General features: G+C 36.1%; 1 protein-coding gene across 6 annotated transcripts in view; it reads right to left on the bottom strand.

The window, feature by feature from the left end:
* Positions 1–26,014, bottom strand: part of LOC129246213 (uncharacterized) — a 65,249-nt gene that overhangs the window by 4,620 nt on the left and 34,615 nt on the right. For 4 of the 6 annotated variants that reach the window (XM_054884823.1, XM_054884822.1, XM_054884821.1 and 1 more), the window contains 13 exons: positions 22,312–22,829; positions 9,451–9,654; positions 9,222–9,347; positions 8,926–9,068; positions 8,759–8,854; positions 7,959–8,025; positions 6,273–7,409; positions 2,543–2,593; positions 2,121–2,458; positions 1,848–2,047; positions 827–1,783; positions 559–753; positions 33–194 (listed from right to left, as the gene is read on the bottom strand). In XM_054884823.1, the coding sequence (XP_054740798.1) occupies positions 33–194; positions 559–753; positions 827–1,783; positions 1,848–2,047; positions 2,121–2,458; positions 2,543–2,593; positions 6,273–7,409; positions 7,959–8,025; positions 8,759–8,854; positions 8,926–9,068; positions 9,222–9,347; positions 9,451–9,654; positions 22,312–22,548 (3,913 nt within the window). In that variant the 5' untranslated portion in view covers positions 22,549–22,829. Of the gene's footprint in view, positions 1–32; positions 195–558; positions 754–826; positions 1,784–1,847; positions 2,048–2,120; positions 2,459–2,542; positions 2,594–3,620; positions 3,918–6,272; positions 7,410–7,958; positions 8,026–8,758; positions 8,855–8,925; positions 9,069–9,221; positions 9,348–9,450; positions 9,655–22,311; positions 22,830–26,014 lie in introns of all 6 variants that reach the window. The other 2 variants (XM_054884825.1, XM_054884827.1) reach the window with 2 other exon arrangements.

The following is a 26,014-nucleotide window of genomic DNA, read 5'->3' as shown; positions in this document are numbered from 1 at the left end:
GCAGGGATGGATACAAAGAAATGCATGCATACCATTCATATTGGAGGTGTTGTAGGATGGTGGCAACAATGGTGGCTTCTCGTCCTTAAGTATGATTGGGCTCTTGTTGCCAATTTCGGGTTTTTCGTCCAATTCATCTTGGAAAATAACAGGAATATTTTTCTTACGGAAGGATCTGCGCTCCTCCTCATCCCCTAGGAACAAAAATATTGCACGTTTATACATTCATTTCATATGTCTCGATATGCTGCAGAATTATATTATATTATGCTCTTGGTGGACCTTTAAATGATTTAGTTTTTGACACATAATTACAATATTAAGAGCCGTATTTTAAATAAAAGTAACGCAACTGAAAAATCTAAATTTTTTATTATTTAATTTTTTCTATTTTATTTGAAAACAGTATCTAGGCGCGACTTTAAAAAAACCCTTTATAATAAAAGAGCACCCGACAGTAAATTTAATAAAAAAAATTCGTAAAAAGTTCTTTAAAATTGCGGAGCAAAACTATTACAGCCTCAAACTACTAAGATTTCAATACAAGAATATACTTACCCAGCTCCATTTTGCCGCTCTTACGACGGCGGCGATGCAGACAACACGCAATAAGCAAAGCGATTATAATCATACTAATTATAATCACAGCCGGAAGTATGATCGTGTACATATACTCTTCACTGAAGCTGGATTTCAGAGTTGGCTGATCGGGCTTCATAGGTACATGGCCGCGATGTATATCGTCAGTTTGAGCTAAAGGTAACAATGTAAAATAATTTTAAAATAATTTCATAAGCATTTATTATTTATTTATTTAAGAACTCACGGTGACACAAGCCTAATGGTAACGCTTGCATATTGGTGAGATTTAATTCGGGTCCAAGAACCTTCTTCACATGATCACGAACCATGTGATCCTTGACCAAATATACACTGCGAACTGCTTCAATTTCCTCCTCAGGGCAACGATTGTGGGATTTGTACAAACTCGTATTGTAGAAGCTAACAATGGTGCTGTCTGAGTCAAGGTGTGGTGTCACCGACCGTATTTGGACATATTGTGTAGTTGAATCACCAAACAACTGAGAAATGCGCTCCACAAATTTCCGCTGAAGATCAGCATTGAACTGCTCATGCCGGATGGCCAGGTACGCTTTGAAGTAGATGCTGAATTCTCTTTTGGGTGCATGGTTTACTACCACGACTAGCGCATCCGTTGCGCTTAGCCCACCAGCATCTTGGGCGACCAACAAGTATTCCTCTGAACCAGCATCACCACTTCTTGGTATGCCATAGAACTCTTGATTCTTCGAATCGAACTGCAACCAATGTCGCGGATTTAGTTCCTTGTGATCCTTTGTTTTCAGTGTCAACGTCAGATGCTCATTATCGTTCGGGTCGTAGAATGTATCGCTCGGAACTTTGAAAACAAGTAAATGACCAACAGTAGCATTTACTCGATCCACTTGATTTCGGGGCAGTGGCGGTACATTTGTCGCTATATGAGTCGTGGGTTTCGGCTTAATAATATGAGACTTTTGGCAAGCACCAATCAGCTGTCCAGTTATGGACTTGACACTCAGTGTGGGATAAACCAAATCACTTAGACGACTAGCATCTAAGCGCTTCACCAGCTTATTGAGTTCTGCTTCTGGGCACTCGCTGGTCGGGAAAGTTTCGTTAAAATACACAAAAGTGGCCGTATTCGGATCCTGCGGCATTGGACGAATCTCCCGCACAACAATCCAGTTAGTGTTTTCGTCGCCCAATGTTGAGGCCACGTCTAAAACCAAATAGTAAATTGAACATATTTTCCCAAATAAATCAAAATTTTCCACATTACTAACCGCGCATTAATTTTAGCTGCCAATCAATGTTGTGCATATTTTTCTCATTCATCTTCACAGTAATGCTTATCTCGTGGTTGACAGTGCGCACACCGCGATGCTGCTGCACAGAGATCTCAAGTGTCTCCGTCACCGAATCGTTGCCAGAATCCGTTGCGGATAGCCTATATTGCCATTTGGATACAGAGTCGTCCAATGGTCTACAAGCCAGTAAGTAATTTTGTTATAATCTAGCGAAAAATCCGTATTTTTACTACACAAATCAACACTTACAGTCCATAAAGCACATGCGTTTCGGGATTAAACTGTAGCCACGACGACGCCTTCAATTCTCGTCCATCCTTGTCCGTCAAATCTAAGCGTAGATTTGTTAAATCCTCTGTATCGTAGAAGGTGTCCTGTGGCACTGAATATGAAAACGCTTTGCCTGATGTCACAGCGAACTTCTGCAAGCGGGTGCGAATCATCGGCGGCGTATTTTCCATTTTGGGTTCTGCATAATCGGTGGAGCTGACTGCGGGAGAAACGGTGTCACTGCTTACTGTTACAGGTGAGATTGTTGGCGAAGTTAGCAAAGTGGTGGGAGAGGAAGCAGCAGGTGTAGTGGACGCCTAAAAATTATTTAGGTAAAGAAATAAAGAAATTATGTAGTTCTATGTTTATATAGTTGAAGAGTTGTGATATAACGGGCTTACCGTCTGACTGGAGTCTTGCCCAGGAGTCATCGTGCTCGTCTCATTATCATCCTGAATTCAATGCGTTGATTGGTTGATGGTTGCAAAACAAATAAATAAAATCAACTCACAAAACTCATTCAAAAACTCATTTTTTCTAAAATTAACATGCTTGATATACATAAGAGAACAAATATTTGCACTACGATATTTCCAATAAACATGCTTATGTAGAGTGTACAGTAATGGGAAAAATAATAGCCGTTTAAGAGAGCCTTTGTTTAACTCAGTTTTGAAGCGCCAAGCTTAGAATAACTAAATCATTTGCTTTAATATTTCATAAATCTTGTTAATAAAACTTTATACCCTATTCCTGTATTGCTCATTAAGGCATCAACCTATTCGATGCTATTATTTTAACCTCAATTCCACTTTCCATACTACCATAACAATAGCAAAAGTAACGGTACTAAAATTAAATGTATTCATGGATAATATGCGAAATTGTTAGTATTCAATATTCCAGTATTTTTAGATGGCTAAAGTACAAAGAAGACAGTTAGACATACATACATCGACAACATAAAATAATGTGCGTTGCCAGCTACACAACAGCAACGCAATTAACGACTATGAGGTGTAAATGTGCAACAGTAATATGTATGTAATTAGTGGTTCAATGTTGTGATACATCTTAAAAAAGCAATCGTCAGGAAAGTTTGTTGTAGCTCATTGGAATTCGCTTGGATGCCAATTAACGCGATTTTAACGCCTCCAGCGCTACTCAAGTTTTCGCTAAATAGTGGGCGCTGTACTGCTATGTTTTTGTATGGACATGCATGAGCAATTAGTGGTTGGGTGTTCGGACTGGGCAGGACTGCAAGGTAGCCGGGATATGAGGTACTAATCACAAACTATGCAAAAAGTATGCGCACATGCATTCAACAATTTCGGATTTGCATTTCCAACATAAAATGTGCATTTATCACGACTTTGGCTTTTAATTTATTGCACTATTTGGTGCCTGGAACCTCTTCAAGGTTTGTAATTTTGTGTACAGTTTTACAGCCTTCATCTAAAGCTTTAGCTGAGTTTTCACCTTTTTAACATCTTTGTTCACTGACGAAGTCATGAAAGTTGATGTTGACGATGGCTCAGAGGGTGTGACATCTTTTTCACTCTGTACGCTATGAGTGGTTGTTGTATCTGAAGTTGGCAGCCTCTGTGTGGTGAACATAGATAAATCATTTGGTGCAGCCTCGGAAACACTTTTAGTGCTACCTTCCGAGTTTTCCACACTTATAGGCGTCAACGAGGGCAACTCGAAATTTTCAAACGATTTCGTCGATTGATAAAGTGTTTGCTGGCGATGTTCTTCTTGTAGCATTTGATCTTGCTGCATTGGCATCCACACAAATGTATAATAGACAACCAATAATATGTTTTTATAGATTATAAATACAATATGTTCACATTTAGAATAAATTATTTAGAAAACACAGAAATAATCGTTTCAGCGTAACATATTTTCCAATTCATAGCTCCTGGAAGCACCGTCATTAATCCGACCGTCGTAGAAGCAAAAGTATATTTGTAATATATGTTCTGTGGTTCCCATTTCTTTTACTCGCTACGAGGGTTGCTAAATATATTTCTGGCCTTGGGTACTTCTAGTATTGTAAGGCGCCATCTGAAGATTCTAACATTCCAATGTTAGACACATTTTACCATAAACACAGAACGATTTGATGTCTAAGCCACGTTCCCACGACAGTCAGTTCTACGTAACCGGAACAACCCGGATTTATATCTGGCCAAGGACTGTCACTTCAGCAGCATTCCTCGTATATGCACAGGAAATAATTATGCGGCTACAACAACAACACATTTTACCATAAAGGCAGAACGATTTGATGTCTAAGCCATGAAAATATTCTGTGCAGTGCCTTTAAAAATTCATTTCGGCAAAAATATGTAATTAAACCGTGAGCATTTTCGTGCGATTTTTGTTTTCACAATTCTCGACAAGGATTAACAAGACAAGAATGCATCAATGAGCTAAAATCATTATACGGCTAGCAAGCACCGTAAAAAACTGGTACAATCAGTTTTCTCATGGTGCAATTCGCTCGCTGACGAATTCCGGGAGGGTCGTCCAAAATCAGTTGTTGTGCCAGAAAACAGCGATGTTCTGCGCCAAATGATTGAGCAAGTTCATCATGTCACCTACCGTGAGATTGAAGCATCCTTGGGTATTAGTATGACTGGTATCAATAGGAATTTACTTGATCTCTCTTCATGGTAAAAAAGGTGTGTTTGCGTTGTATTCCACAATAAAAAAAAGCGTACAGAAAATGCGAGTGGGCAAATTGCTTTGAATATTATCATGAAGAATATTTTGAAAAACAATAAAACCGTTATCAACCACCAATGTTCTTTTTTCCATTGTTTGGCCGGAAATATAAATAACAGCCCTCGTAGTTTGCTCAACAAAATAGAAAAATTATGAGTCCAAAGTTGAAAAACTCATCCAATATAAATTTCAAAACTTGTACCGCTAACATATTTTTTTCCTATTATTATTTAATACCCACTTTATAATAGATCAACTAACTACCAGAGCTGTAAAATATTGCAGTCAATTGAGATAATCATTTTAATTTACTGATTTTGAAAATATTATAGAAAACGTTTTGCTACAGCTTTTATAAAAAAAATAAAAGGCTGCTCAGGATTCTCTTCTTTTCTACAGCAAAACTTAAAATCTAACGAAAATTTTCAGTCCTGTGCAAATTTCAATAACTATTCCCGATTTTTTATTTTAATATGCAAAATATCACTTCTCAAATTATACTGTTACTTACGGGCTGTTCGTTGCTTTTGTTGCCAATGTTCTTTTTTCCATTGTTTGGCCGGAAATATAAATAACAGCCCTCGTAGTTTGCTCAACAAAATAGAAAAATTATGAGTCCAAAGTTGAAAAACTCATCCAATATAAATTTCAAAACTTGTACCGCTAACATATTTTTTTCCTATTATTATTTAATACCCACTTTATAATAGATCAACTAACTACCAGAGCTGTAAAATATTGCAGTCAATTGAGATAATCATTTTAATTTACTGATTTTGAAAATATTATAGAAAACGTTTTGCTACAGCTTTTATAAAAAAAATAAAAGGCTGCTCAGGATTCTCTTCTTTTCTACAGCAAAACTTAAAATCTAACGAAAATTTTCAGTCCTGTGCAAATTTCAATAACTATTCCCGATTTTTTATTTTAATATGCAAAATATCACTTCTCAAATTATACTGTTACTTACGGGCTGTTCGTTGCTTAACTCATTTATTTTCAAAAACTTTTAAAATCGAATTTTTAGACATATTTAAAAGGAAAAACAAATTGTAGACATATTCAAGTGTCTAAATTGGAACCAAAAAATGTTGGTCCTGATTATAACTTCAATGAAATTCATCCCCAATGACATTGAATTTAACAGCTCTGCCGAGAGTATTATTCAGATTAATAATAAAAAATAAACTACACATCTTGGGAAACGAGTTACATACGAGCGTACAATACAGCGATATAGAAAACACACGACGATAGCGGATAGAATATTTTTACATACAAAAACAATTTAGAACTTTTAGTAGTTTTGCGATTTTTGAGAATATATGCATATGTATGAGTACGAGAACGAGAACGAGGTTGTGAAGAAGCCACAAGTAGCAGTTATTGATTATTTACCTTCGTAAACTGTGGTGAGGTGATGGATGGTGTCGTTGTCGTTAATGAAGCTGAGGTTGTTGATGATATGGAGGGAGGCGCGAATGACGAAGAGAACGATGGCGTAGTTGACACGGTAGAGGAGGATACCGAGAATGATGATGAAGGCGAGGAAGGATAAGAAACGGATGATGACGGTAATGCGGATAATGAAGTCGCAACAGCATTGGCTGATTGGACGGGTGCAAGTGTTGTTGAAGCTGTGTTGCCAACATTTATTGAAAGCGTGTGTAAAGCTGGTGGCAGCAAAGAAGTCGTCTCGGCTTTTGCCATTTCAAGAACAATAGGATTCATTATGGTGGTAGTGCTGGGTGCAAACGATTCTAAAGTAATAGCTACCGATGACAAGGTGCCCACATCTACACCAGATGGTGAAATTGATTCAATTACTTCCAGCTCGTTTAGAACCGATGCGTTAGTGGGATCCAGTGCCGATTTATTTGAATTGCCATCATCCAAGCGTATATCCTCAATTTCATTGAAGTTTTTTTTAATGGAGGCACCCAACGGTGAACCTACTTTAGCATCGGCTTCAGCGGCTTCAGCAGAAACGTTAGCAGCGGCTCCAAATGTAAAATTTTCATTGTCAATTTTATTTTCATTGCGAAGATGTAATGGCATTTGTGCTATGCTGCTTGTTACAAATTCATGATTAGCACTTGAGGTTCCTGGCTGTGCCTCTTTTAAATTCATATTAATATCTAAATTATTAGATTGGCCGAGCTCTTCAAGTGCATTCGAAACATCCAATTCCTTTGCAATTTCCACAGCGACAGGAACATCTTCGCCAACTTCCTTCTTTATAACAGGGAGTTCTTTGATATTCTTCGTATTTTCAATGGTTTTAGTTATAACTGATTCCAGCTGTGAGACACTCTCAACTATTTCTTCGTCTATATTACTTCCTTTATTCGGTAGCAAGAAGTTCGAGTCGCTGTTTGAAGTAAAGTGCTTGGCATTGGACGACGCAGCTGCCACAGCAGCAACTCCTTCCTCGCCATCGACTTCGGCATCGATCTCCGGATCGGCGACTTGGCTACTTGATATCGATGATTCTGACACCGATGCCATGTCCAACTTATTATCCTCGAGATTTGACTACCGATACAAATGTGCAAAAGATAGCGTTCGGGCGTGCGAAAAGTGTATGCGTTTGGGTATGTGGGTGTGATGAAGTTTGTTTGTTTGACCAATAATGTGCGTATGTAATGGATGGTGTAATATATGTTAACAGTTAGTTAATATATAAATAGAAAAGTTGCCATGTGATATTGTATTTGTCAGTATATTTGATTCGTTTAATTCATTTACGTTTGAATTCACAGAAAACGATTAGAGGTTAGCACAGAAAAAGACATAAAGAAGAAAAAGAGACCAGAGGAGAAACATCATTTGATTAATATTAAATTCTCAACGTATGTAAAATGAGTTAAATACTGATTACCATGTTTATGCTTATAGGGATAAGTGTGATGATGTCAACGACTGAATTATTAATTACAAAGTGCAATATTGAAATAAGTGAAACCCTGAACAATGACCACAATAAGTACGCCACTTCGCGAGAAACATTTAACTCTAAATTCTTTTTTGATATTTCGTAAAATAATAAATTTGGGTTGCTAAATCTGCTAAGAGGACACTCACCTGTCCCACGCCATGATGGTGACGATGCGCATGTGTGGTGACAGCTGGTACTTCCGTTACGTTTTCCCTGCAAAAGTATAAATACAATTTTTAATTTAGTTGCAATAATACAAAATATGAAAATGAGTAGAGAGTATTTCAAGTTCGAGTTTCATTCTGGCAGTGTCTTCCTTTGATAGCCGTCACAGTTCAATGGCGTTCGTTTTGACAAGTGTTAAGAAAGATATGCTTTTGTGAAATGAATAATGAGTCATCATAAGTTCACCAACTAAGTTTCATTCAAACTATGTGTTTGATATAAATTAAAAAGATCTCGAATCTGAAGATCCGAGATTTGTATAAATATGAACATGTAAGTGCGGGTTTACCTACACATGGGTATGAAAAAATTGTATGAGGGGGTATGGCTGGAAAAAAATTAGTTTATTTTAATAAAGTTCTTGATATTTATTTAGAGAGAAATTGTAATGCCTAAGATGTTTCCAGCTACAAAATCTGTATTTAAATATAAATTTTGGTCAGCATGTTTTAGAGCGAAATATAACAATTTCGGAGGTTGTCTGCCAAGAGGCAATTTCTGTAGCACAAAAACACCCCACAGTGCTAGTGTAACTAGAAATAAGGATGTTACTCAAGGGGTTTAATCCTTTAACCCGGCTGTATATGCGCTTCTGCCTATCCGTCATTGATATCGGAGCACTTTTAAGAGCTTAAGTTCAAGTCAATAAACGGATGTTCTGTTTAGTCGCTTACATTTCACTTTATCATTAACATAAATTACTGTTAGATTTTATACATACACGACGTCCTCGTCGTCATCATCGTAGCCATAGTCATAATCATCATCGACCTCATCTGCACCCGAACCCTCGGTTTGGCGCCGATTGCGTTGCACTCTATGCGATAAAAACATATAAAGTTTGCATGAAATCGAAAATACAATTTATTATATCAATTTAATATTTACCTCGTTTTGTAGTGCTTGCGCCAAATAACCCACCAGCCGAACTTTTCACCAGTTATATTATCAATAGAACCATCTTTCATTTGAGCACCTATTTGTTTGTTTATAGGTTCACTCATTGTGAAATATGTAGACCCACAGCCAAGCTAAATACAAAATTCAAAATATTCGAATACCTATAACATTTGCTGGATGCGGCTCATACTTTAAGGGCATTAACCCTGTATAATTATGTCAATTACTATGATTGTCAAAGTAACTTCTTCTTTTTTAGCGATATTTGAATATGAGCAACTTACCACAAAGCTAACTCTTCCCAAAGGACGATTATAATTATTATGGCACTTATTATGACCCCTTCGTATTGATTCATTCTGCATTTCACTGAGTTCACGTTTTGTTACAGATTCCATAACGATAAATTCCTGTGGGATGGAAAATATCAAATCAGCATATTTTTAATTATTAATTGCATTTTATGTACTTGAAGGTGTATGTGCACAAATATGTGTGTATGTTCATAGATACCTTCGGTATGGCAAAGAACTTGGATAATTTTTCAAGTACTTTATCCTTTTTATTGTCACTCAAATCAGTCCAATCGTAATTTTTCAGCACTAAAGAGAGCACAACTTCGCTGTTTGCCGAGCGGCAGCTCGACACTTCCACCGAATATGGGTCATAGCTGTAATGAGTGTGAGCAGGGTCATCTCGCGGTTCAAGCAGCGGAACCTAAATTAGAATTGTACAAATAATTGAGCATTATTGGTTATAGATTATTGACTACAGATTATTAAAGTTGAATATACTCGTATAGTGCGTACATCTACATACGAAAAAAATTCCAAAAGTACACCACGGTATTAGAGGATTTCGGCACCATACAAAATTTTTTGTCCTTCTACAAACAGCCGAACTGGTTTTTTATTGGTTACTTGTTACATGATTTTCAAAAACAATATGTCATTACTCATTTTTACATATTTGGGCCAGTTACCCAGACTTGTACCCCCCTAAGATGTCATTTTTGTTTCATCAATCTCAAGTACTTTAAAAATCATAAAAAGTTTGCTTGTAAACTGTTTTGCTGAATTCATAAACAAAAAAGTTATAACACTTCAATCATTTACCATCTCATGCGGAACAATTAACCCTTAATTGCGCAATTTTTCTATATTTTATTTAAGGACCCATTTAGTACACTACACTTCGAAATTATCAGTGCATTTTTAAATTACAAGGAGTTTATAATAAAATAAGTATTTGTTGACTACATAGCTTACCGACAAAAAATTTGTTTTATCACCACTTGCGAAAAATTGGGGTTAACACTTACTCACTTTTTATTGTTGATATCATTAACAACAGAAGAAAGAATAGCGCTGTCAACTGTTAAAATATGCGTTACAAACTTACATATATGTAATCTATACTAAACAGAAGCCAACTGTACCAAGTGGTAAGCAAGGACGCGTATTTGTGAGTTAAGCGTGGCGAAATTACTAAACTAAATAGTGACGCAAGTCAGGGTAACTAAAATGTTCGCGGCTTTCCAACTGTGCCAAAAATGAGAAATGGGCACTTCTTATCGACGAAAGCACGTGCAGACTCGCTCACAACTATAAATCGGTTAGTGTTTTGGGAATAGCAAAGAAATTCTTCAAAATTTACGTAACGGCATTATAAGCAAACAATATAATAATAACAAAACCAGAAATACTTATAAATTCGTTTTTGAAAACTGTTACTCCACGAGTTTACTCTCGGCAAACAAGAAGGTCCGTTATTTTAAATTTACTCCAATACGTCAGGCTTTTGAAAATCACATAACAAATAATCAAGTAGAGAGAGTAAGAGAACCCATTTTGGCGGTTTTTACAATAAAAAAATAGTTTAAGGTGCCGAAATCCTCTCAACATATGCTTTTTTGCAACTTTTTTCAACCGTGTCTAATATTCATACATGTGTGTGTGTTATACATATATGCAGGGCCGTAGAGAGCATATCCGGGCCCCGGGGGAAAGATGCAAATGCGGGCCCTTTCCAATAATGTCTAATTCATATAAATACGTATAATCTCGAGTCCGGGCCGCTCTGAGAACTCCGGGCCCGGGGGAAAAAGTACCCGATCCCCCCTCCCTCTAGTCGGGCCTGCATATATGTATACAGTACTGTGCGAAACTCATTCAACTGGATTGCATATTGAAAGAATACACCCTGTCTAACAGAAGCGTGAACGCCAAAATGAGTTCCGCTTATAAAAAATGATCTGCAGCAAAATATTAAGAGAAGTCGAAGATGTTCATAAATAAATGAGTGAAACGGATGCAACTTCCCCGGACGAGGCCCAAAACAATCACTTCGTTGTGTGAAGCTAAAGCAGTTTTAAGGAAAAAGTGATGTTAATGTACCCAAAGACACAATTCGAGGATGTTAATGTGGAGAAGACCTCAAGTTCCGGACCACATCGAAAATACCGCTACTCTCATTATTACACATTGAAAAAAATACTTGCATGGGCTAGAGCGAATTCAGAACGGAATTGGACTACCGTAATATTCACGGATGAATCTTCCTTTTGGATGAATAGTTGCATACGTCGGTCTTGGTGTTCTGCTGATAATCAACGAACTGATAAACATCCAGTCAAGGCTCGTGGTTGGGGCTGCTTCCCCGAAAAAGGGATTTGGCCGTTTATTTAGTGATTACCGCCAATTTGTTGTTGAATAGAAGAAGCATTATTACCGACAGCTGCGAAGATGTTTAGAAGAACTAGCCAACCTTGGATTTTACAGGAGTACACCGATCCCACATATTGAAACCGAAGGTGTATAGAGTGGAAACAAGGAAGTGGGGCCGAAATATTGGATTGGCCTTCACAGTCACCTGATGCCAACCCTATTGTAAAGTACAGTAGTTCTGTGTGATTTTTTTAACAATAAAAATTAAAAGAGAATCATTCTTAGCATTGCAAAAGGAAATAAATTTCTGGGAAATTAAAATACATAACTTTACATTACCCACGTGGCAAACGAAAATACCGATAAGCGATATATAAATCCATTTATTTCTTCACCGGTCTTAGCAAACGATCTAAAGTTACCAATTAATGTAAGTAGCCAGAAGTAAATTTGAAGAATACAGTGTTTCAAAAGTATCTATTTTCTTCGAAATATCGTAAAAATGTGTAAGCGAACTATACTTTGTACACTCCATTTTAAGCCTCCATTCTGGTTTTAAGATTAAAAAGTACAATGCCCGTAAATATGAATATGGGTCTGTTGTTGAGATGAAAAGTAGTGAGGAGCGTATTTGATAATTTTGAGATCGGTTGGAATAACTCATTTCCGCTGCAGGCCTGGCTTTCAGCGGCATAGGCGACGTGTCATGGCCGTTTTAAAGCAGGGTGAGGATTCTATATGTATTTTTATTAAATCAAGAGGATTGTAGAACATTTCAAATACAATAACATTTTGGAGACAATAATGCTGCCATATTCCGAAGAAGGTCCTTCAATAGGAAAATAAACCGAAACACATTTTCAGAGACAGAGTCAATTTTATTCAGTTAGTTCACTTTTCTAAGCTTGGAAACTTTAAAGGGGAAATATTCCAAGGACAATAATTAAAAACTTGATAAGCTCTATGAATAACAAGTGTGGAAAAGTAATTCGTGAGACAAAATATTAAAGCAACATCCGTCTGAGGAATATCTGTTGTTCATTGCTTATGTTTTGCACACATTAATGCAAACATTACTTCAATATAAAGCAATTTTGGTAGAAGTATTTTAAGTACAACAAAATTTTTTGTTATTTTTATGTTCACAAGTAATATATTATTATTTTTTAATACTCTAAGTGTAGCTATTTTTTATAAATATTTCTCTTTAAATAAATTAAATTATTTTGTAATACAAACACATTCATAAAAGGTTGAATAACAGTTCGCTGACAGAATGGAAGGAGAATAAATAACTCTGACGAAGATGGAGTGAAGAATTCCTAAAGTAGACACGCACATACGTATAAGATAATTTATTGTTAAAGTGCCAAAATTGTGCGGAAATACATGTCCAAAGTTAATGTATGAGTAATTTTATATCTAAATCGGATTTTTGAATTGAATACTTGTTCATAACCATAAGTGGACTCCATGTGCTCAAGCCATTGGCAGAGCACCCTCTTTAGATCAATGACGACCAAATCATAGCCGCGATGGAAGCTTTTTAAAACTTAAACATCGATTAATATGCAGACAGCACAGATTCTCTTTTTTACCCAAACTCAGGCTTGATTGTACGCTGCCACTGAGCAGCAAATAAAATTGTTGAAGGCTTCAGGAAGATCTTTCTATAAGTATTAGGTTCACTGCAAACGAGTGTTGATAACGAATTGAAGAACTTTAATAAAACTAAAATATTTGCTTCAACTTCAGAATAATCCGGTCGGCTGCAATATCCTTGAGCAAAGTTCAGTGTAACAAACTGCAGTGTCACAAATTCCATTCCATGCTTGCGCCATGGTACTTCAAAAACTCGATTACCCATGGTCGATGATGAGATAAAAATCAGCAGAGTAAAATATCTAAAAAATTGCAGACCCACCCATTCCTACTGGCAGGCTTAAGATTAGTTACAAGCGATTGAGTAAATAAAAGCATGTTCTTAAAACAAAATATTTTTGCAGTCACAAACTAATTGTTGTGAAGTTTCATTTTCAATGGCGAAGATTATAAAAACGAAGCATCGAAATAAAATGTCAGATCAACGTGTGCCTTATCCTTCATGTACCTTCATGTATGAATCCACATCAAGTTTTTTGGCTGGAAAATAGATTTTATTATTTCTAAAATTTGTATATTTAATATTTATTTCTATTTTGAAAATACTTGATATTTTATTTCTTTCCAAAGTTTACACAAAATATTTTTCCTTTTCACGTATAATGTTTTCCAGTGATGAGATCTTCACTTTTTCAATACAAGCGCAAAATGTCAATGCATTGCTTTCGTCACTGCTTTAGATGCATACTAACAATTTCTCGTTTTTCATTTCTTTCTAAAAACTAACTAGTGAACCGAGTCCCAAATTTTAAGCTACTGACGTATCTAGAAATCTAATATTAATACGGAGAGCAAAATTTTGTCGTATCTTTTTTTAATATTTATAGTCAGAGAAAAAAGTTGACCAATGGATAGTATATGTGGAGACGGTTTGCACAATGTATTAAAATAGATACATAAGTGATAGGTGAAGGTAAAATTAATCACACTATTTTACCTGTATTATGATATATCATGTTATAATATGTACAAGCCGTCCCGTTTTGGGGTTATGTGAAGTCATTGGTCTACAGTAACAAGCCGGCAACGATTTGTGAGCTCAGAGCCAATATTGAATGCGAAATTGCTGGAATTTCGGCCGATTTATGCAAAAGAGTGGTCGAAAATTGGGTTCAACCATTGGACTTCGTAAAACGTGCACGCGGTGGTCATGCAAAAGAAATCGAATTTCATACTTAAATGTATATGTTCAAACTCGATAATAAAAAAAATTAGTTAAAAAAGTCAAACCGTTTGTGTTTTATTCAAAAAAGTTCAAAAGTTGAAGCGCTCTTACTGAAAACCCCTATATTATAAATTTGATTCAGAAATTATGATGGTCATGGATTAATTAATGATTGTTTTTTATTATGGTTTTTCAAAAAAAATAATTTTTTCTTTCCGTAATACATGAAATTAAATGTTTCCAATTCATGAATAAAAAAAAATTATGATATTTGAAATACACAGGATCGCTTAATACAGGTAAAATGGGATATTTTTCACATTTAATTTTACTACAGGGTGGGTAATATAGCGTTTGCTTTTTGAACCACCTATTTTTTTGAGAATGGTAACACAAATGACATGTCAAATGTGTTCATAATTTACTTAAAGGTTTGACATTTACGAAATGAGACGCTATACGCTTGAACAAAATTGGGAAATATTGAAAACCTATTTCCAAAGTGGTGAGTCTTCTTTTTCTTTTCTGATTTTCACATCGGTGGCTACGTCAATAAGCAAAATTGTCGGATTTGGGGCTCAGAAAATCCGCACGTTACTGTAGAGAAGCAAATGCATCCACAACGAGTCGCTATTTGGTGCGGTTTTTGGTCTGGGGGCATCATCGGGCCATTTTTTTTCGAAAATGAGCGAGGAGCCGCGGTTACAGTAAATGGCGAGCGTTACTGTGACATGCTCAACGAGTTGTTTCCAAAAATTGAAGAGGATGACATGGACGACATTTGGTTTCAACAGGACGCTGCAACTTGTCACACTGCCAAAGTTTCACTCGAACTTTTGGCTACCGTTTTTGAAAACCGAATAATCAGCCAAAATTCCGATATCAATTGGCCGCCTCGGAGCTGTGATTTAAGCCCGTTGGACTATTTTTTGTGGGGAGCCGTTAAGGACAAATGCTATGCGAACCATCCAGAGACGATTGATGCTTTAAAACACGAAATCGAAGTTGCCATTCATGAAATTGGAGCCCAAACAATCGAAAATGTGGTTAAAAATTGGGTTGATCGAATGGCCTACTGTAAAGCCAGTCGTGGCAGTCATTTGAACGATATTATTTTTCATTCATATAAATGTTCAATCTTCAAAATAAAAAAGTTTTGAAAAATATTGATTAGTTTTTTTTTATAGCCGATTCAAAAAGCAAATTTTACATGTCCCACCCCTACATCTATTCACATATGTATGTATGTCATGTAAAAAGTTTTAACATAAGCTATCCATTTATATATGTTTCAACTTCTTTCTATGACTATAAATACTAAAAATAAGTATGACTAAATTTTGCTCTCCGTATTTATATAACGTCGAATAACATCCAAAATTTCGAAGTACGGGCGATCCTAGTTTGTATTAATATGGCCGCACCACTATCAAATATAGTAATGGAAACATTAAATGATTCAATTCCAGCGCATGATTTAGGCTATGAGTCCACTTACGTACATAACAACATGCATATATAATATTTGTATGTAAATCAGAATCTGCATAACTCAAAAACATGATTCAAATTGGAAGGTGTACAACGGTGAATGACGGCACTCATCGGCAAATTATGAAAGCAACCACTTTTGTGGTTTTCCCTAAGAACGGATATACGATATGTGGATTTGCGAAATGATCGAAGGTATGTATAATACAATATGTAAATGTATGTATGTGTGTATGAAATATGCAATAGCAGAGGCAAGTCACGTCTACAGTGGTTGAAGTCAAAAAACATAAACCGAATTAAGCAAAGGTAATAATATCGTAGAGCAGGAAATCGCGTGGACCTAAGGCTGACATCTTAAATGAGTCAAGCACTGCTGAACTTAGCAATGTGAAGCACTCGTAATCTGTGTAATTTCAAAACTGGCTCGGTACATACATATGTATGTATGTATACATACACATAGATGCGCATAGATGTGTGTATGCCTAAATTATTTTTTTAATTCAGCTCACATTAGCCATTACTCAGCGTTGTACGGATGCAGCATCTAGAAACATCAAATGTCGGTCTAATTATTTACACTTGCCAGAAGTTTGTTTTTGGCCGCGAGAGGCATTCTAGTAAATTCATGTGAATACATATATATATACGAGCATGTAGATGCGTATGTATGTGGTGTTTATATACTACTGTCTACACTGCGCACCTGCAGGTAAGAGCTCCACCAAAGACTACATCTGTTCACAAGCGCATCACAATTTTGACCTTTACCTTTCCAAAAGCCGCATCCAAGAGTACGGCCAGATAAAAAAATCTTATTGTTTTATGTTTTTTTATATGTATAGATGTAGGTGTTTATATACATACATTAACATTTAAATTTTCGGAATAGATTTTTTATTGAAATTAATTAAGCAAAAGTTTTAAAATATTTTTTCGACAATACTTATTTTACCGGCTCGGTATGCGGGTACAAATTTTCAATGTTCAACACCATGGCAAATATCGAGCCTTAGACGCAAATTTTTGATTTTTGCTTTTTTATGAAAATTGATCATTTATTATCACACGCATTATTTTTCAAAATTACATAGCTGTATGATCTACCGTTATGAGTTTAGAGCAAGAGCAATTTGCAAAGTGACTAAATTACAATTACGTTGGACACCTTTTTAAGACCTTCGGATGGGCAACCGGATCTAGCCTCTTTCCGTCCTATTCGAGGATACTTTTTAAACGGTTATATCCATAAATCGATAGAAAATTTAATTTTAGGAAACTTTGTGGAAGCTCAAGTCGTTAGCTATAATAAAAATATGTTAAATTCACGTCCAAAGTCGAAAAAGTCTGGCCAGACCCGGATGACGGAGGGATATATTAGTTTTTTTATTACTGGTCATTCTGCTGTGGAAATAAGTGATTCACAAACTGTTTTCCTCGGAATGTAGGGAATCCGTGTCTGTAGAAACACCTAAAGAAATTGAGAAGAGACATGTGGTGGAAAAGAGGTAGCAAAAAGACTGGTTGCTATCGTACATAATAAGGAAGAGCGTAAGAAGGCGTAGATGACAGTTTTAAATCTGTTTTATGGTCGATCTTTATCTCCTAGGCGATGCTACGACTACTAACATGCTGGTCAACTTGGATTATTTCTGCGATTTTATCGATATTTTCTTTAACATGAAAAATGCCTGAACGGAATCGACGAAACCAAAATTGCACGTAATTAGCTGTTACATCATCGGCACCATAAACACTATTCACATTTGCATTTGCATTTTCGTCTTTATCAAAGAAAAATGTCACTTTGACAACGAGCATAAACTTTAAATTGTTTGGCCGATACTTTACGAGATATCGATTACTACAGCCATGGGTTTCTTCTTCCCCAAACTAATTTTGGGGTATGTGGTAGATTTGACTTTCAAAAAGTTGTACGAAAAAAGTGTATATTTGTGTGAAAACCAATTAATCTATTCTTAAAACCGTATTTCTGACTCATAAAGTGAGTATATGACTCATGTGAGTGCAGACGTAAGCGTCAAAACTTACCGTTGTCTTGCAGATATAAAATTGGAGTTGTATGGCATAGGTTGGACCAAACAATAGTTAAGTATATGTTAATTTTCATGGCAATACTGAGCGGAAAGCAAAGAAAATTAAAAAACACTTTCCCTGTTAAATTCTGTTTCTGTTTACGTTTTTTTTTTGCGCACAGGGCTCGAAATTCTCTTTCTCAAAGAGTAAAGTAATTGATGAACGGTAAAATGGATGAAAGCACATTCATTGCGTCAAGCAATTCGTGCGTATATTTTTATGTATGTATGATTACGCGTTCCATATGTATTTAACTGCATATGGGTGCATTTGGACATTTGCTTACATAGCAAATATTTGTATGTATGTATGTACGTACATTTATATATGCATAAAGCTAAATACACACCAGGCAACCGTTGAAGCAACGGTTGCAGCAACGTGTTGCCTTTGTTTAAGAAACACGTTGCGACCGTTGCTTCAATCTCAGTATTGTGTATAACTGTGGTGCAGGAAAGGTACAAGCGGAAGATACGTAAAATTAAATTTTTTAAATGATCGACGAAATGCGTAAAATTACTTCTCTTATTATAATTGTACGAAAATGAGGAACAAGAGATGCAACAAAAGAAGAGAAAAAAAATCTGGTCCAAAAATTGGCTTTTAAAAAAATCGAATTTTCGAACGAGAGGCTGCTGAAAGAACTGAAGGAAAATGAGCCAGCGGACTATAAAAATTACATGAGGATGAACGAAGCCCTGTTTAGAAAATTGTTGGAGTTCGTAAAGGCCAAAATAACGAAACAAGATACCATAATGAGAGAGGCAATATCAGCAGAAATTAGACTGGCAATAACTTTGCGGTATCTTGCAACTTGAAATTTTTATCAATTTTATTGTATTCATTTTTTAATTGTTCGTATGCTTTTTTTCTAAAATTTTTATTTTTATATTTTTCACTACTTATTGTATATCCCACAGCTCTCTCAAATTTTTATATTCGTTAATAAAATTAACATAATTTTCATTATTTTCAATTGCCATTTTTTCCTTTTTCACTTTATTTTACTCCGCACGAACCTTCTTCTTTGCTTGTGTTCAACGAACTGAACGAGTAAAAGCAGTAAACAATGATACACACGAAGCAACGGTTGCAGCAACCTATCCCAAAAATCAAATTTATTTGATATTTCAGGCAACGGTTGCAGCAACACGAAAATCATTTGGCAACACAGCTACACACGAGGCAACGGTTGCTTCAACATGGCCGAGTTGCTGCAACGGTTGCCTGGTGTGTATTTAGCTTAACGAACCGATGGAAGAGCAAAAAATGCATCAATGTGATGGAAAAAGCTTTTACTTTAAACAAAACTGTGAAAGGCTGGTTTTATTGTTATTTTTTCTTATTTTCAGCAAGTTCTCGGTCTCCATATTTGATTATGTTGCAATACATCACCATGTATGTATAAGTATGATCCGAAATATAAACAAAACAGAAGTTAACAAAGAGGTAAACATAAAATTGTTTCCCGGCTAGCGAACTCACGAAGACGCTTTGCTTTCAGACTCCATTTTTGCCTGTGCTTGAAATGTCGAAATTTTGTATAGCAACAAAACAAACATCCTGAGCTATACGAAAACTGCGGGGACAAAGGGAAAATGTACTACCTTCCAAAAAAACAATGGATTAAATTTGGATTAGGAATACATTGTTAAACATTCTACTTTGAGTTTGAGTGAGTATAAATAAATGCAGAAATGTCTCTGTGCTCCAATCGTTTTCTAAAAATTATTGGATGTAGATAATACATGCAAACCTGAAAAACAATAAATTTACTCATTAGGTATAGTTTCAATAAAACGAAAATTGACATTAGGGGGATATAATTTAGTAAAATTCGCCCGAGAACCATAAATGTAACTATTACGAAATTATGGTGGATTTGGATATTTTCGGCTATTATAACATAACAGTCACCAGTTATTTCCTTATTTTTCTTTTGCGGTTCTAGCTTACGACTAGCATACATTTGAGAGCCTTATTGTGAATCTTTTCAGAGATTTCAATTTAATATACTTCCGTATTAATTAATACTTCAACTCAGACCCTGCACAGCAAGGGTTTGCGTTTGGGTTGTCCTGGTTCAGCTTGTACTTCAGTTTATTGGCGTTTTGGAGGTGAACAAATCCAAATTTCATCGTGTTCCTTGACAATTCGTTTTTAGGAATGTCCAAGCAGTACTTCTTGGCCATCACGTCATTGAAAAAGCGCAGATGGTATTATATTTATCTGTTGGAAAGATGTGTTGCAATCGTCGTAACCAAATTGGTTGGTGCGTGACTACCATTCGGAAGTTCGAGTCTCGGTGCATGAAACATCAAATGATAGAATCACGCCACAAATAGGAGGAGCTCGGCCCAACTCCCAAAACGGGTGTAAGCGCCAATTACATATACATATATATATAAAGCTGGATTGGGCTTTCTCCAGCCTTTCTGCGTTCATCTTGATAACAAAGCATCGTTCGTGTATCGTCGGGAAAAAAACGTTATCCCAATACTCCGCAGAAAAGTTAAGCCGTTTTTTAATATTACCTGCAGACTGCAATGGCTTCTTTATAGTTATTTGGGAACAATATTTATGCATTTTTAAAACTCTACGGACTACCTTGGAAAATCAGTAACTCCGCAATCATTTTTAATATTCGATGTCAACTGCCTCGGGTTCGTTTGTAGATCATCGCTGATCTGTTTCAAAATTGTTTAATGGTCGCGTTTAGTGACCTTTGTTGGTCTGCCTCCGGAGTGCTTAAATTCGAGCTTATTTCCTTTTTCTGTGTGTAATAATATTATAAATAGTTCTAAGCTTCATTAAAAAAATGCCCGCTATTTCTTTAGCCGCTTTCTTTCTGTAGTAAGGGAATGAAACTAACTAAGGCAGAACGGAAAGCGAAAACATATAAGATGTGCATTTTACATATTGAATATATCCAACAAGGCATGGCAGTGATGCACGTGCTGATTTGCCTTCGAAATTGAAGTATCGTTAGTTAGCTTCGGTTGTACTCCGAGTTGAGTTTAACATTACACAAAGAATCAATTGACAACCGCAATATTTACCGACTGCTGTTTTTTTTTTACTATTGTATTTCGACTTTTGTAGTTTGTGTGCGAAGTTTTAGTTCATAAAGTATAAGTCTAGAAATGAATTTGTGTAAACAATTAATTGATAAACTATATTTACACTTTTATTGCTTTAAATTTTTTTCAGAAGTTAGTAAAAATTATGTATATAAAATATCAGAAAAGTAGCTGGGGTTTGGAATAATTCTGTATGTACACACAATTCCACACAGGCAAATGTTTATTCATTCGGAGGTATACCTACTAACGCTATGATTAATGGCGCATCGTCCGTCTCAGTGGTCTTCTGAGAATCGTGGAGGTAATGATATACATATAACACGTCTACTGTTCTACTTGTTTTTATACCTGTCTGAAGAAAAGCTGCCCTGCAAGAAAAATTTGGAAAGTCTCCAAACAAGAACAACCAAATGGATGCAAAGTATGCCCATTAAAAACTAATAGCACTAAAAGCAAGCTGATATCATCCCGCGGTTAGCAAATCTTGAAGCAGTCTAATATTCTGCAGGGCAGAGGAAGTATGCAAACACACGCATGCCTTTTTATCACCAACTCTAAAAGCCACAAAAGAAGTCAAGTATGATAAGATTACATAGTAGTGGAGATAAGAAATGAAAGAAGTCCAACTATGCTCATAAAATTCTAAACAAAAGCTATATAAAAAAAATTTATAAAAAACGAAAAAACCAAAAGGTTTTCAGGTACATGAGAAATTCCTAGGCGTAGTGATTACATACGTTCGTGGTATACCTGTATGAAGGTTCGTTAACAGCTGCAATCTTTCCTTGTGCCGCAAACACGGAAGCAGATTCTTAGAATTGGAGTGTAATGCACTTTTATTTGTTTTATATTTTGATTACTGCATCAAACAATTTCCCATTAAACAAACAAACAAACAAAAAACAATTATAACGCTATTAGCCACCATCTACTCGTCTCCGTCCTTGCCACTCAAGCAATTGCCCTAATCGGAATAAAAACGTACATTCGTCTACACGTGTAAATACTCGTATATAAAAAGAATGGTACATAGCTGCATCACATTTGTATGTAGATGTGCTTGCATGTACACACAGTTAAAAGAACAAATGATTTGATTCATACCCGCTCTCATGCAAATGCGCGTATGTGTGTATGTGCATGGATGTGTACGTATGCACTATATTTAGGAGTATGAAAATGAAAAAAATTTGGTCTCGATTCATACCTGCGAGTCGTTAAAGTTGAAATCACGCTCGGCCTGTATATATCCCAAGCAGCCGATACCGAACAGCACCAACAGAAACGTCGTCGATTTTCTTGATAACGCCAAGTCAAATTTTGGCAGCAGACTCATATTCAGACTTTTACTATTGCTGCTTACTGAGTGGTATTGTCGATGCTGGTGTTGGTGTTGGTGCTGGTGCTGCTCTTTAGAAACTGAGAACTTAGCTACGTCTGGCATTTGCTGGACGCTCCCGTATGCGCCAGTGTGTGCAAAACTTATATGATGCTGTTGCACTATTGCATGTGTGCGTTTCGAAAGGTCTACCGGAGTCGTTTAGGTCGCTCAACTCATGCAATATGTAAGCCAATATTAATTATGCCAAAAATACCTAATAGTAAAAAATTTAATTTTTTTCTGCCCTTTAAATTTCCTCCAGAATTAGACGTAGGCATCGAAATTCATTTAAAATAACTCGTTATTGCTATAGCTGTGCTCATGTGCTGGTTTACTCATTTTATCTGAAAATACATAGAAAAATAACAATAATGTAATACTAAGTATATTCAGCTCTATGTACTACTAAGGTGAAATATGGAACTCCAAATAAATATATGGCCAAATCTAAAAGCATGTAAATATCTGCATAACTGTGCTTACTCTAACGCATGATATTACATACATACATACATATGTGCATACTATACAAATATACCCACCCATACGCATACAAATCCGAAATTATAAAACAAAATATCTGGGTGATGGTTAAAACTGCCTTAGAGCAATTCAGTTCAGCTGTGATTTTGCCAAGATAAAACCATTTTTATTCTGCTAATTACGCTATTAGTTATTAACTGTATTGTGTCCTAAACAAGTGTCGCATAAGAGCGAATAAGTCAAACATATTATTCGGATGTCTACCGTAGTCGGGCGTGCTGCTACGTGGCGTGGAGGCCTCCGCAGAGATGGCAAACGTCCGAAGACACTTGTGCCATAAAAAAACTCTTTATATACAACCTCAAGGTGCATAAGACCTGTCAAGGCTGCTCATGGGATAGCCTATTAGTCATTATTGAATTGAGCGCGCAACTTCAAAATTTCATTATTTTCAAATGTATAAATTAGATTGGCACAAATTGAAGTTCGGCCTCAGCCATGTTGGGTCACAAACGGTAAGTTCGGTTTCTGCAAAACAAAACCTAACTTTTTTTTAAATTTTGTTTGCTTAGAAATTGTATAAACTTAAGGTTTTGTAACATTATTCGAATACTGGTATCAAAAGCTCACTTTAGTAACATAAATATATACAGTCTGTCTAATGCAAGCATGACCGGCAAAACTTAAGAGTTCCGTTATATCTAGAATAATTTAAATGCTACTAAATGCTTATAAAAAATGTACAACGGTATACCAAAGTTAAACACGTTGACGGATTTCCCGGGCGAGGCCCAAAACAAACAAATACAACTCTCTGAAGCTGAAGCAGTTTTGAGAAAAAGTCACCTTAATGTATCCACAGACGCAATTCGAGGATATTTACGTGTTTACCGCTACTCTCGTTATTGCAAATGGAAAAAAGACTTGCATTGGCTAAGGTAAATTCAGAACGAAATTGGACTACCGTAATATTACCAGATGAATTTTTTTGGGCGAATAGTTGCATACGTAGGTCCTGTTGTTCTGCTGATAATCGACAAATTCAACAAAGGTTTTGACTGTTTATTTGTGGTTACCACCAATTTGAATGCAGTTTTGATGAATAAAATTCGGCTGATTTCAAGCCGATTACCTCCACAACTTGTGCAGAAATGAACACAAAGTATGAGTCAAAGATGTGCAGCCATTATAGCTAAACTTGATTTATTGATTATATTGCGTATAATAAATATTATAGGCCCATACAAATAGTTTCTAAGTTATGGCAGATTGTAATAAAAATATTTAAAGTCATTGTTTGTTTATTCCTTGACCCCTTGAAAGTGTTCCGTTCTGTCCAGTTCGGTTCGGTCTTAAGAATGGATGTTTCCTCGTTCTCTAATATTCTCATGTCTTAGTACAGTTATTATTTCTTATCACCTTTAGCTGATACTGTTTGGATGAATTGCAAGCATACATATTTTTGCGAGTCTTGGAAATATTAGCAACATGGAAAAATTGTCCATAGAAATCCAACATTAAAAGCTATTCCTCATTGAATTCCTCATGAAGATTTCCTCACATGCATTTATTTGCCTATTTAGACTACTTACAGCAGACAGTCAACATGTTAAACGCTCTACCACTCGCTCCGCTGTGCGCCCCGCTGGACGCTGTGCACTTCGGCCTTAGCCAAACATATGGACGACAGTTATAGCTCTACAACACTTTGCATAAAAATGCTTATGTTTAGTTTCAAAGTTAGGAAATACAAGTTTTTAAGTTAAAAATTATGCCAAGAACCTGTACTGACGATAAACTAACACACAGATTGCTAAACAGTTTTGCAATTAATTAACGATTTTCTGCCAACCAAATTTGAGGTGTGACTTCCGATCTCCATTAAAACAATCGAAGCTAATGCGAAAATACAACGAAAATATATTGAGTACTCTAAAAAGTTCGATAACACAATATATTTAAAAAAATGTTGTATCGTATTATTTGGTGAATTAATTTGTATTTGAGTGCAAATGAAAATTTTGGGCATTTTCGTCACATTCTGAGTTTTTTCTGTAGAAAAAAAAGAGACGGCGCAAGCTGTTAATAAAGGTCTAGTCTCCCTATGATCTAGCAGAGTGAAAAAGTTACTGGGATAAAGGAGACAACTGAGGGAGATTGGCACAAGCCAATGTGAGTAGTTCCGACCTTGAGGCCAGAATTTATCAACAGCAAGGCAGTTGTTACTGTTGTAGCAGTACATCAAGACCTGCCAGTACTGCATAGGCATCGATCGTCATCGTTTGTATCATCTAACGGTAGGGCCATCGACAAGTTGGGTCCAGGGGAAGAGTAGAGGGGGGTGTTAGGTGAGTGGATTTAAGATAGGATAGGGTGGGCTTTTGAATAGGTGGCTAGTGTCACGCGGGGTATCTTCATATGGCGGGGTCAATTCTGGATAGGTAGGAGTAGAACCTTATAAACTATCCAGAACGTAATTGAGCAAGGCGGCCGTGTTTCACCCTGACAACGCCAACTTTCATATCCATTTGCGGCAAAAGCTGAAAGAGCATTCACCATGCACTCCAGACCTTCCAGTCTCTAATGGACCCGTACGAGTTCAATACATTTCTTAAGAAAAAATATCAAATGTTTTAACTCTTCTTGAATTTGTTACTGCGCTAGAGACTTTACAGTACTTGTTAAAACGAAAACAAATGCACATATCACTCTCACAAATAATTATGCATGCCAAACTGACAACCTCTCGTATATTATTTAAATGGAGAGAATATATGTCACCAAATGGATAGAAAGACACCAAAAAATATCACCTTGTGTATGATTCATAGAAACATACTCTATCAACACACATACATATGTACATAATTAATTCGTCGTCATCACATTTTTTTACCCAAAGCCAACAGATGGTTTACATGGCCACATTTTGGAGTAGTATTCAGTTTTGCTTATTAAATTCGTTTATAGTCTAGCAAACATTTTAATTTATTTGCACTACCAGTTGTCTTTGAATTTCAACATTTCATGGTTTCGTTACAAGTGA

Source organism: Anastrepha obliqua, chromosome 4 (genome assembly GCF_027943255.1).
Source record: "Anastrepha obliqua isolate idAnaObli1 chromosome 4, idAnaObli1_1.0, whole genome shotgun sequence".
Classification (NCBI taxonomy): domain Eukaryota; kingdom Metazoa; phylum Arthropoda; class Insecta; order Diptera; family Tephritidae; genus Anastrepha; species Anastrepha obliqua.
The sequence above is the reverse complement of the archived record's forward strand: the minus strand, read 5'-3'. Positions and strand labels throughout refer to the sequence as shown.